At 34.6% G+C, this 13664-nt stretch overlaps 1 protein-coding gene across 1 annotated transcript; it reads right to left on the bottom strand.

Moving 5' to 3' along the window:
• Positions 1 to 1603: 1603 nt before the first annotated feature.
• LOC104116255 (transcription factor bHLH96-like) lies at positions 1604 to 4267 on the bottom strand. The gene is made up of 3 exons (XM_009627073.4): positions 3656 to 4267; positions 2460 to 2867; positions 1604 to 2014 (listed from the first exon to the last, which is right to left on the bottom strand). The coding sequence occupies exons 1-3, from the start codon at positions 4022 to 4024 to the stop codon at positions 1916 to 1918; spliced, it is 876 nt and encodes a 291-aa protein (XP_009625368.1). The 5' UTR covers positions 4025 to 4267; the 3' UTR covers positions 1604 to 1915.
• Positions 4268 to 13664: the final 9397 nt, after the last annotated feature.

Below are 13664 nucleotides of genomic sequence, written 5' to 3' on the forward strand. Positions count from 1 at the left end.
GTATGAACCCTAATTATACGTATTATGTAAATTGTTTGGAGGTGACGCACATGCTAGGTGACGGGCGTATGAGCGTGCACCGTAGAAATTGAGACTCGATTGATTGCGTAGAGCTTTATAGTCAATTAACTATTATTTCTCCATGTATTTTTATGTGTTAAGAGAAACTGAGTTGTGACTCGTGTTAGAAATCATGCTTAGGCAAATATTGGTATTATTGCCTTATTGGGACCCACTGAGGTCATTTCTTTTGTCAAATTATTTGTTTAAATTATAACTTCATACCCAGTCATGTTCATTCATTTCATATCATCTCTCAGTCTATGTTGCTATTTAATGATTCATCATATCATCATTTTGGGGTAATTTTCATGGCATTGTGAGCCCGAGAGACTGGAGAGATTGATGACTGAGTGAGACCGATGGCTTGGTTGTGAGGATGATGATAGGATCGGGCTGCATGCCGCAGCAGGCCATATTAGATTTATATATATTATTATTTATGGGATCGGGTTGCACGCCGCAACATAGTTGACTGATTTATGCCATGATTAGCTTGTTATAGTGTTTGGGCTGAAGGATCCCCTCCGGAGTCTGTACACACCCCCAGTGAGCGCAGGTACCTACTGAGTGCGAGTGTCGAGCGATTGTGAGGATTGAGTGACTGTGAGGATTGAGTGACTGTGAGGACTGAGTGAATTGATACTCTGAGAGTATGCATATGATTTTATCACTGAGATACATTGCATTGATATGCACACATGACATACAGACACAGACATGTATTTTTCTCATGTTGTACGGTATCACGTCATTCATGACTTCTCACACATATTGGCATATGGGCATAGTGATACATTTTCCACTGGCTATCTGGAAAGGAAATGAAACATTTTATTTATTATTTAAAAAATTTTTGGGAAAATTATTATTTTCAAACTTACTCATATTTTTGGTAACTTCGGTAAACGATTTGAGTTTTCACTGATACACTTGAAAGGTAGAACTATTTTCAGAAATCATGATTTAAGCTGAGCATTTTATCTTCGAGTTACTTCTTTTATTACTTGCTTTATATTATTATGAACTGTTGTTGGTTATTGGAGTTGGACTTTGACCTTGGTACAAGCTCGTCACTACTTTCAACCTAAGGTTAGGTTTGTTACTTATTGAGTACATGGGGTCGATTGTACTCATACTACACTTATGCACCTTGCGTGCAGATGTTGGCTGTTGATGTTGTTGTGTTCGATGGGAGCTGGATTTGAAGATGTACCTGTGTTCCAGTCATTGCTGCTTCTTATTCATGGTAACTTTAGAATTTTAAATTTGTTCATGTATATTTCAAATAGATGATGTATTTTATTTCATACCAACCTTGTAAATTCTAATCTTAAAAGTTCATGATTTGTACTATCAGTTCTTGGAGAGTATATTAGAATCAGTTATATATTATTGAAATTGGTTAGTTAATAATTGACTTACATAACGAGTTAGAGTTAGGTATCATCACGACTAGTCGCCTCATAATGTAATGCATAATTATATATAAGTTTTTCGTTTCAAACAAAGAGTAAAAGATTGTAAGGAAAGTTCCCACATATATAAAATCACCCAGAACGTCCCTATATAGAAAATAATTGTAGGAAAAAACAAACAAACATTCTCAAAACTAAGTTACCAGGCCATGTGGCAAGTGTTTGGTGGGCGTTAGGAGAGGAGGATTTTGTTGGAGTTTGTACATAAGTACTACAATAAATAATGTCTTCAATAATCTAAAGAAAGCAATGATTTGATAATGACAAGAAATTATACATACAATCTTGAGAAGAAATAGCTTTAATTTTCTCTTCTTTCTTTTTAATATTTGTTTTTTCATGGGGGGGTGGGGAACAAGAAGAAGAGACAGGTCATCTCAACAAGACATAGCCTCCTCCTTAATTATCATGGCCACCATTTCATGTATAGCACTTGCTATCTCACTCACTGTATTTAGCTGACAATTATCTTCCACCTGTCTCATGTAAATACAAATAGTTAGATCCCCTTCATTTTGCTTCTTATCACTCAAATCTTTTTGGCCAATATAATGAGAATATATATTGCCTAAAATAAGAAGCAAGAAAAGGAAAAAAAAAAACAGTACTTTGAGTTTCATATAATGGTTGAACTGAGGATGTATACTATTATTTTCATGCAGTATCAAACTTCTATAAGGGTGCCGTTTGATGAAAATCTCTCTTGTATACGTATCAGGAAAAAAATAACATATTTTTATATTTTGAAACTCTTTGAATTTCTGCTTATCATTTTACCTTCATAATATGGTTTTATAATTTTATAAATGACATGACATATTTCAGACCATAAGTTCCATGTGTCAAAACCCTTTTTATCTTAAATTTTGTGATCAGTCATAACACATCGCCATAATCTTATAAAATTGCGTATATACTAACCTTGACACTGAATGAGTAAAGAACCGTATGATCAGCTGTTGAAACAGTGAGGTGAAGAATTGTAAAGCACATAGCTTGTAACCAATTAACAATCTTCAATAATTGTTTTGGTCTTCTCCTTGACAAAACCTTAACATTAGCATGGCTTTCCACCATTGTCACCTCGATGTCCGCCACCGCCGACCGCCTCTCCTCCGTCGTTGCCCCGTCGTAGGCGGTGGCCATCGGGTGGTTGTTTGCGGTTGCGTATTGAGGAAAAGTGAAGAACTTAGAGAAGGGATGTTGAGAAGCATTATTTGGTGATGATTGCTTTTTAACTTCTTGTTTATGAGCTTCCAAGAATTGAAGGAGTTGTTCAAGTTCTTTTACAAAATTAATTGCGCCTCCAACAATTGATGCTTGGTCTCCCTGTTCACATTAATAAATAAAAAAAGGTTAAATTATTGTACTAATGATTTATAATAATGTTTTACTACTTAATTGACTTTAACTACCAAGCTGGATGATGTTTCCTAGTCTTTAGGGCAATTTAGACGTTGCTTTTTAATTAAATTAAAGACGATCCTACCCGTTACCAACCCAAACAATACAACTTATAAGCTAAAATTTATACATAAAACATGCATGAATAGTATAGTAGAAAGATTTACTTACAGATCTATGAAGACACTATATGCTCGGAAATGTTAAAAAATAGTAAAAACAACAATAACAATATTCATCGTAAAGATATTAACGATAACAATAAAGGGGTTAATTTAACCCTAACTTTCTGGGCATGCTGTCAGTCTATAAATTTTTACTGGGAAAATTGACATATAAAATTCCTTATAGCAAGCTGCAAGACTAATATGGTGACCTAAAAATATATTAAAAGTACTATAATCAGAATTGTAAATTTCTTTATATTTTTTATGCATATAACCTAAATGTGTAAAATAAGGATGTAACTTAATAGATACGACAGTGTAAAAAATTTTATGGTATCAATATAATTTAATTAAACTAGTATAGCAAATAATCAACCTTTTTTTTCCTGATTTTTGTCTGTATATATAAATTAAACTCATAATACTAATAATATCATTGTGACGCTAAATATTTTTTGTTAAATGCCAACATGCCTATTAATGCATGTCGTTACGTGCGTGTGTGTGTGTGTGAGAAAGAGAGAGAGAGAGAGACAGAGAAAGTACCCTTTGAGCATAAGAAGGAGGCATCAATGATCGGAGAACGGCGAGGTAATCGTTCATTTGCCGGCGGCGATTTCTTTCGACAGCAATGTGAGTCATCCTTTGGTTTTCTATTTCCTCCTTGTTCTTAGAACATTTAGTGCGCCGTCTTTTTCTCCGGCAGGAAACAACCGGAGTCTCCACCGGAGGATATTCAGCCGGCAAGAATCCGGTGCAAACTTCAGGAGATGAAGAGTTGTTATTATAGCTTTGTGCTATTGAAGAATGAGAAGAATCCCAATTATATTCATGAAAAAAGCCACCAAGATTGTAAATATCTTTGTGGCTATAAGTGAAAGGATCTTGTTGGAAAACAACAGTTTCAAGAGCCATTTTTCCTCTCTTTTTTTGTTTTCTGAAATACCCTACTATTGATTTTCTCTCTCAAAAATTGGCTAAATTGGTAAAGGGTTCAATGGGGTTTATAAAGGCTTGAAAACCAGAAGGAAATGAAGTAACAAAAGCCAAGTGGCCGTACGAATCAAATTGTATAAATTTCTTAAGCTACAGAAACTACTACACGTGAGAGGCTATGTTCTTTGGTTTGTGTGTGAGAGAGAGAAACACAGAGAAACATTCTATTGTTAGTTCCTTAATTAAATATCCTCTTGTTCATCATCGAGGAGGGTTGTGGGGAAAGAAGAGGGGTGGGGTGGGGTCTATGCTTGTCTAAACAAGAAAAAAGTAGCGCACATAATTTTATGCAACCACGGCTGAGTGAAATGGTAGTATTAATGAGTAAATTTTGGTCAGTAAAATTTATATTTTTTGTTAGGATACAAATAATTTTTCTGATTCAATTTATATGACATATTTCAATTATTGAGAGTCAATTTAATTAATTTTTAAAGTTAAATTAAATTAATTCAACTCAATATTTTAAACGGTGAGAGCAAAATGATACAGTATAAGCTTTGATAATAGCCAGTGAGTAATAACAAGTTTGATTTACGTACAATTTAAGAGATTATAATGCCGAAGTTATTAGTGTGGAGTTATGCACGAACTATTTATCCAATGATTGTTTCTTTAATAGCTTAATTTGTCATTAATCACTCTTATCCATATTTTAATTGTACAAATAATTTTCTTATAGCTATTTGCACTGATCATTATTAAATGAGTTTTAAGTCTTATGTACTGTGTAAAGATTTTTTTATACTATTTACTCAAAGTGTATTTACAAGTAAGTCTCCCAAAAATACAAAATTAGTAAACTAAAAAATAAAATGGTTATATGCTATAAAAGGTAAACACAACATAATATATAAAACTCTTATATTGACGATGTATACAACTTAAACGCAAAATAATTCAAAAGTTTCTTCCCCTGGCCCAGGAGCGGAGTTACAGTAGTGGGTGCGAATGCGGGCAAACTTAGTGACTTTTTCCGGAACCCTGTATTTTGTATTAAAATATTTATCAAATCTATATAAATATATACTGCCGAACCCAGTAACAAAAGGGGTCTTGGTTCAATGGTAAGGGCTGTGGGTTCATTTGGGAAAGATAGGGGTTTGATTCCCTCTGAAAGCAGTGTTTTATTTGTAAAATTTAGAACCACACACATCAAATCCTAGCTCCGTCTCGACCTGGCCCACCTCTTTCTTCCATTGCAAGAGAAAAGATGCTGCAGAATATGTTTACGTATTTTGATATAGCATTTGTTTGTCTTCATTTGGTGATAACAATACTTGCGAGTTTGACATGGTGAATCTTTTTATCTTTGACCAGAGAGAGACTACTCTGAACAGAATGAGTCAGTGAATGCTTTACAATAAAAGGAGTTAATTCAATTGAATTCATGTGACTGACCGTACTAAAAACAAAAGTGGAACTCTCTGCAGAAATTAATCGTCAAGAAATTCATAATATATAAAGTTTACAATCAACAACAAAATTTTTACATTATCACGATATTTAAAAGATAATAATTACACGTAGCAATCAATAATGAATGAGATCAATAACCTAAAAATAAGGTACATAATATATTACAAAATATATATATTACATATATAGTATAAATATTCATTATACTGTATTTAATATATTTAATATAAATTTTAAAGTTTAAAAATGAAGAAATAACAAAAAGATGAACATGTTCTCTATTTCCAAATACCACTTCTTTTGTGCTTGAAACGCCAACATCTGCTTTCTTAGTTGTAGCTTTTGAACTATCAATCTTTTTATGTTAAACTCCAATTTCGATGAAACTTTTCTGCTACTTATAATATATTCGAGACTTTAGCTAGGTAGGAGGCTAGGAGCTGAGCACCAACGGATCGTACCAAGTTGTATTCTTTAATTATTTATGTATCTATTTGTATTTGCTTTTTCCCCGCAAAACATATTTGGTGCTAACTGCTAAGTAAACACTCCACCCCTTATTTATGTGAACCTAATTATTTGACTGTGTATAAAGTTTAAAAAGAAAAAAAAAAGACTTTTGAACTTATAATGTAAAATAAGGCATAAATATTTTATGTGGTTATAAATAATTACATAAAGGTAAAAATAATTTTTTTTACGCGGAGTAAAAAAAAAATTAGTTCACATAAATTAAAACGGAGCGAGTAGAAAAAATAGTGAAGTGAGGGAAAAGGCTAACTCATTTGTTTGAAAACAAATCATCATATCATGAGATAAACCAGTTATTGCAATATGTGGCTTGCTCCGATACCATATTAAAAAACCCAACGTTAAAGATTGTGGCTCCGATATCATATTTAAAAAAAGTGAATCTAAAACTTAATTCAATTCAAATTAGTTAACTTCATGAGAATTGTTCAAAACTATATAACTAAATAGTCCATATTAGTACTCTAATTATATTATGTTTTCTTGAATTAATAGGGGGTGTGGAGGTGGAGAATTAGGGTAGAAAGTTAGTAGGTACTTGAGCGTATTTCCTTTCCTTAGCAATAGTATATTAGTCTTATTCTTGTATTTCCATATTCTTAGATTTCTATTACTACCCTTCTATTAATACCTGATGTTTCTTCTACTTCGATTTTTTTATTATCTTGTTGTTGTTACTTTTTTTTTTATGGCGTTTTTTCTTGAGCCGATGGTCTATCGAAAATAATGTCTCTACCTTCACAAGGTAGGGGTAAGGTCTGCATACACACTATCCCCCTCAAACCCCACTGTTAGTCAAACTGTAATACTATAATATAATGAAACAGTAATATTTTTGTAATATAAAACAAAAATAGAAAATCAGAAGTAAAGCTGAATCTCGAAATAATAAAATATAATCTGAAAATAAATTTCGGAATAAAATTGAGCCCACTGAATGCACAATATGTCCATAAGAAAATTATTCCCCTCAAGCACCCGAGGTGTTGTAATATTATCCTCCCAGGATAGAACGATTTAACTCACCAGAGTATCGGTACCAAAAACGCTGGTGAACGGCGAATCACTTAATGATTGTAAATCACACTGGAATGTACTTGTGCAGAAGAAGGAGAAGAAGTTCAGAAAATTTCTTAAGGAAAGATTCTGGGATCAAGGCATATTTATAGCCATTTTCTGGCACTGCTTTTGAAAAGTTTACAGCCTTTCAGAAACAGCCATGGCTATTGGAAAAGGCAGGAGCGTTCAAAATATTTTGGGAAAATAATTTCAAATAATCCGGGAAAGAAACGAACCGGGTCGCGTCGCGGATCCTAGGTTATTCCGGGTTGACTTTTCGTTAATTAATTAAATTAATTTATTAAATAATTAAAAAAAATTTTGTCCAAAAAGATTTATCAATCAATTGATCTTTGATCAAATCCAAATCCGAATCTAAAACCGAAGTCGAGCCGAGCGAGCAGCGAAGACGACAACGCGAGACTTACCTTCTTTGCAACCCATTTAACACCAAGAGAAGTGCTTTCCCAATATAAGCATATTCTATTTTCTTTCCACCACTAATGAGGGACAATTGCTCTTTCCAAAGCATTAGGGAGCTCACTTTCCCTTCACATTTCTTCCCTTCATTTCCTATTTACCAACCTTTAATCCCAACAATATCCCACATGAATGGGGAATGACTATAAGACATAGGAACGCATAGACGAGTGTGTGATTTACATGCAAGGATTAATTGTATCTGGATAAGTAAGTTTTCCTTTGAACTTTTCGTAGTGAACTTATATCGGATATACTCGGTCAATCGGTATATTTGATATCTTTGAACTGTCGAGCTTTGTTATATACCTAGACAACATAAGTCATACAATCAACCCTTAACTATCAATGGTTCTCACGGTTGTATTCGTTTCAGCCATGAACAATGCCTAGTTTCATGAGTGCTTAGAGAATGGGCATTTACTTTCATTCCCCTTGAAGCAACTTACACTTCACACTCACATAAGTGATTTCTAAACGTGTAATCCTATAGATACACTATCTGGTCATTTTCTGCCAGACTTAGCAAATCATTAAGAAGCTTTAAGCTTTATTGACTCATCAAAAAGCCTTAATGCTTTACCCTGATTTTTAAATATTGTCTTCATTACGAGAATGGGTTGAACCTAGCTCTTAGAATCTCCAGTCTGCTAGGTAGAGTTACCGCCATGATGACTTGTCCTAGGCCTTAACCCCATTTCTTTCGATGATCTTTCAACTGCCTCTCTAGATTGGCCTTTTGTAAGTGGATCCGATACGTTATCTATTGACTTCACGTAGTCAATTATGAAAAGACCACTAGAGAGTAATTGTCTAATGATATTGTGTCTTCGTCATATGTGACAAGATTTTCTGTTATACATAACGTTCCCTAACATACCTATTGCCGCTTGACTATCACAATGTATATATATATATAGGTGCCAAAGGTTTGGGCCAAAATGGAATATCTTCCACGAAATTCCAGAGCCATTCAACTTCTTCACCGACCTTGTCTAAAGCTATAAATTCAGATTCTATTGTAGAACGGGCGATGCACATTTGTTTGGATGATTTCCAAGACATTGTTCCACCCCCAATTGTGAAAACATATCCACTCACGGATTTAACTTCAGATGATCTGGTGATCCAATTTGCATCACTATATCCCTCAATCACAGAGGGATATTTGTTATAATGTAGAGCATAGTCTTGGGTATGTTTCAGATACCCCAAACTCGTTTCATTGCCATCCAATGTATTTGATTGGGATTACTTGTAAACCGACTCAGTTTGCTAATAGCACATGATATATCTGGCCACGTACAATTCATGATATACATCAAACTTTCCAATACTCTTACATAGTCCAGTTGTGAGTCACTTTCACCTTCATTCTTTTGAAGTGCATAACTCACATCAATTGAAGTCTTGGCAATCTTGAAATCCAAATACTTGAACTTGTCAATCACTTTTTCAATATAGTGAGACTGTGATAACGCTAGACCTTGTGGAGTCTTCCAAATTTTGGTTCCTAAGATTACATCAGGAACTCCTAAGTCTTTCATGTCGAATTTGTTAGCTACCATGCGCTTAGTAGCATTTATATCTGCCATATCTTTGCTCATTATCAACATGTCATCAACATATAAATAAACAATAACTTCATGACTTGGAGTGTTTTTAATGTAAACACATTTATCACAGTCATTGATTTTAAAACCATTTGCCAACATTATTTGGTCAATAGTGCCATCAACTTTCATTTTCCACTTAAAGATTCATTTCGAACCTAAAGGCTTATTTTCTGGAGGAAGATCAACCAATTCTCATGTATGATTATCCAAAATTGATTGAATCTCACTATTGACTACCTCTTTCCAAAATACTGAATCAGAATATGACATAGCTACTTTGAAAGTTTGAGGCTCATTTTCAAGCAAGAATGTCACAAAATCTAGTCCAAAGGAAGTAGATGTTCTTTGACGTTTGCTACACCTTGGATCCGCTTCACTTGGAGTATTTTCCATTGGTTCTTCCTGTGTTCATTTATTCCTTTCACTTGACGACTTGCATTTAGTTTTATACGGATAGATATTTTCAAAGAATTCAGCATTATCTGATTCAATTATTGCATTAACACGAATTTCGGGATTATCAAATTTATGAACCAAAAATTGACATGCTTTACTATTTGTAGAATATCCAATGAAAACACAATCCATAATTTTTGGTCCGATTTTTATCCTTTTGGGTAAAGGTACTTGTACCATTTCTAAACACCCCCACACTTTGAAATATTTCAAGCTGATTTTCTTCCTTTCCATTTTTCATATGGAATAGATTGCATTTTACTGTGGGGTACTCTGTTGAGTATTTAGTTAGCTGTAAGGATTGCTTCCCCCCACAAACTCTATGGTAAGCTTGAACTTATTAATAAATAATTCATCATTTCCTTTAATGTCCAATTTTTTCTTTCCGCATTTTTATTGGATTAAGGTGTGTAGAGGGCAATAGTGTCACGGCCCAAAATCTAACTAGTCGTGATGGCACATAACCCAACTCGATGATAATATAACTGAACTTTTATACAAATAATTCCCAAGGACTGGTAGTACAAGTCATGAGCCACTAAGACTTAGATTTTTACAAAACTGAATTGAAATAGTTACAACATCTGTTTGAAATATAAATGAACAGAATCCGAATCTAATTCTACCAAGGACAAGTTATAGCCACAACTAGAACGCAGGTACATCTTCAATGTCAGCCCTCGCCGTACACAACAACATCAACACAAAGATCTGCACACAAGGTGAAAAATTATAGTATAAGTACAACCGGCCCCATGTACTCAATAAGTATCTTAACTAACCTTGGCGAGATAAAAGAAGCAAGAACTATAGATGATACTCACTAACACATGTGCAGTTCAATATTTCCAACTAGTATAGGACATGTATAAGATCAAATCAGGAACAATATCAAGTAAAACCATTTTTTGATGCTTACAATGATTGGTTTTAAAGTGTTCTTCTCAGTCAACAATCCAGCATATAAGGAAGATATGCAATTAAATCAGGTAATCAATCAAGAAATTTGCATGTAAAGATGAAATACAATAACCAAATATCAACACGTTTTGGCGCGTAACCCGATCCAATAACGGTAACCAGCTCTCCCAGAGCTCACATCGATATCAACCGCACGGATAACTCACGTGCTATAGTATCAATATCAAGATCCACACGGATAACTCACGTGTTGCACATATAACTCACATGCTATAGTATCAATATCTGAATCCGCACGGACAATTCACGTACTATAGTATCAGTATAGGGATCCGCACGGACATCTCACGTGCTACACAGAAAACTCATGTGCTATAGTATCAATATCTGGATTCGCACGGACAACTCACATGCTATAGTATCAATATCTGGATCCACACAGAAAACTCACATGCTGCACGGATAACTCACGTGCTATATCAATATCTGGATCCGCATGGACAACTTGCGTGCTAATATCACAACCCGTCCGACGTGGTCATAGGCATAACAACATAATCTGTCAGGTATGGTCACAGGCATTTCAACACAAATTCGACCGACGTAGTCGCAGGCATTTCAACACAATCCGCCCGACGTCGTCACAGGCTTTTAGTCCAATCATATCACACAGAAGCAAACACACAAGAACACATGTATATGATGGATAAAATATCACATTTCATGCTACTGGACTGGTATAATTACATGCTAAAGTGTAGGCATGTGCAATGTATACTTTCATAGTTCAAATCGGCAATTTATCATAAAAATAGCAATTACCAAGTTTTATTCAGGGATTTTGTCTCTTCCTAATCTCAAACATGCTCAAATAGTTCACAACAATGATACAAATATGAAATACATTGTAGCTTAAAGCTTAATAGTCAACTCTAGGCGTATCATAGCCTAAGCACTACCCTGAGTATGGATAAATACCCCGGTGCTCGCACATGGGCTCAATCCCCACACATATGCATAGCCATAACGCGTAGCTATCACAAATAATCCAAGCAACTAGTGGCTCAACTATCTTTAGATAGGATTCTTACCGCAAACAAGCTGAATTCAATACCGAGCAAGCCAACCAATACCCTAGAAATTCCATTCCACGCATGTCAACCTCTGAATGACTCAAAACTAGCGAAAATTAACCCAAATATATCAAATAATGCCTAAGAGAATAATTCCAAATAATAAAGGTTGAGTTTCTAATAAAAAAATCCAGAAGTCAACAAAAAAGTCAAACCTGGTCGCGCACCTCAGAACCCCATGAAACTAACAAAATCTGATAACTCATTTAATTACGAGTCCAACCATACTAATTTTACTCAATTCCGACTCTGAATCGATCTTCAAAACTCGAAAATCCTTTTTATGAAACTTTAGACAAAAAAACCCCAATTTTTTTTTTAAAATCAATAATCATACGCCGAAAATAAAGATTAATCCATGAAATATAATCACAAGTGAGCCAAGAATGCTTACTCCAATTCACGTGGTAAAATTTCTCTCCCAAGTCACCCAAGACGAGCTCTAAAATTCAAAAATGTGAATAAAACGACCAAAATCTCGAAATATAGCTTCTGCCCAGGATTGATCGCATATGCGATCAATTCGTCGCATCTGCGACCTTCGTTTCTATGGTATATATTCCGCTTTTACGAAAACCTTTGAACCCAGCAGTTATCGCTCATGTGATCCTTTTCCTGCTTCTACGATCGTGCTTCTGCGCAAAATGTACCGCATTTGCGACCTCAGAGATGCGGTCTATTCTTTGCACATGCGACCCAACAACAGCCAAATTCGCTTCCGCAGTCGCGCACCTGCGACCAAACCCATCGTAGGTGCGGTTGCACCAGAACTGCCAAACCAGCCTTAGCCAATATAATCCGAAATTATCTGAACCTTATCCGAAACATATCCGAGCCTCTCGGGACCTTGTCCAAATATACCAACAAGTATCATAATATAACACGGACCTACTCGAGGCCTCAAATCACGCATAACAACATCAAAATGATGTATGACACCTCAATTCAAACTTAAGGAACTTTAAATTTTCAACTTCCAAATCTCATGCCGAAACATATCAAATCAATCCGGAATGAACCCAAATTTTGCACACAAGTATCAAATGACATAACGAAGCTATTCAAATTCCCAGAATCACAATCCGAACATATTTCTACAAAACGGAGATTCGTATTCTCCACCCCTATCACTTCTAATCATTTTAATCTTTTTATTCAATTGATTTTCCACTTCATTCTTGTATTGCTTAAATGCTTCAATTGCTTCATACTTACTATTAAGCAAATAAACATAACAATATAGATTACAATCATCAATAAAAGTTATAAAATACTTTTTCGCACTACGAATGGTGTTGACTTCATATCATAAATGTCAGTATGAATTAAGTCTAAAGGATTTGAATTCCTTTCAACAGACTTATAAGGATGTTTTACAAACTTAGATTCAACACATATTTGACATTTTGATTTATTACACTCAAATTTAGGCAATACTTTTAAATTAATTAACTTCCGCAAGGTTTTGTAATTGACATGTCCTAAACGAATATGCCATAAATCATTTGACTCTAATAAATAAGAAGAAGCTGAAATTTTATTAATACTGTCAACAACCATTACATTAAGTTTGAAAAGGCCCTTTGTGAGGTAATCCTTTCCAACATACATATCATTTTTGCTTACAACAACTTTGTCAGATACAAATACACATTTGAATCCATTCTTAACAAGTAAATAAGTTAAAACTAATTTTTTCCTAATTGTAGGAACATGAAGAACGTTGTTTAGCGTTAATACCTTGCCGGAAATCATCTTCAGGAATATCTTCCCATAACCCTCAACCTTAGTTGTTGCAGTATTTCCCATGGAAATCTCTTCTTCGGGACAAGCAGTAGAGTAAGTCGCAAATGCTTCTTTGACACCACAAGCATGTCGAGTAGCTCCAGAGTCAATCTACCACTCCTTCAGATTTCCAACTAAGTTATATTCCGAAAGCATTAC

The sequence above is a fragment of the Nicotiana tomentosiformis genome, chromosome 5 (genome assembly GCF_000390325.3).
Source record: "Nicotiana tomentosiformis chromosome 5, ASM39032v3, whole genome shotgun sequence".
NCBI lineage: Eukaryota > Viridiplantae > Streptophyta > Magnoliopsida > Solanales > Solanaceae > Nicotiana > Nicotiana tomentosiformis.

Coding starts and splice junctions, on each gene's coding strand:
- LOC104116255 (XM_009627073.4), bottom strand. CDS start 4,024: ATGGCTCTTGAAACTGTTGTTTTCCAACAAGATCCTTTCACTTATAGC. Junction 2,868..3,655: donor CTCCTTCTTATGCTCAAAGG/GTACTTTCTCTG, acceptor TAATGTGAACAG/GGAGACCAAGCATCAATTGT. Junction 2,015..2,459: donor TTTACTCATTCAGTGTCAAG/GTTAGTATATAC, acceptor TACATGAGACAG/GTGGAAGATAATTGTCAGCT.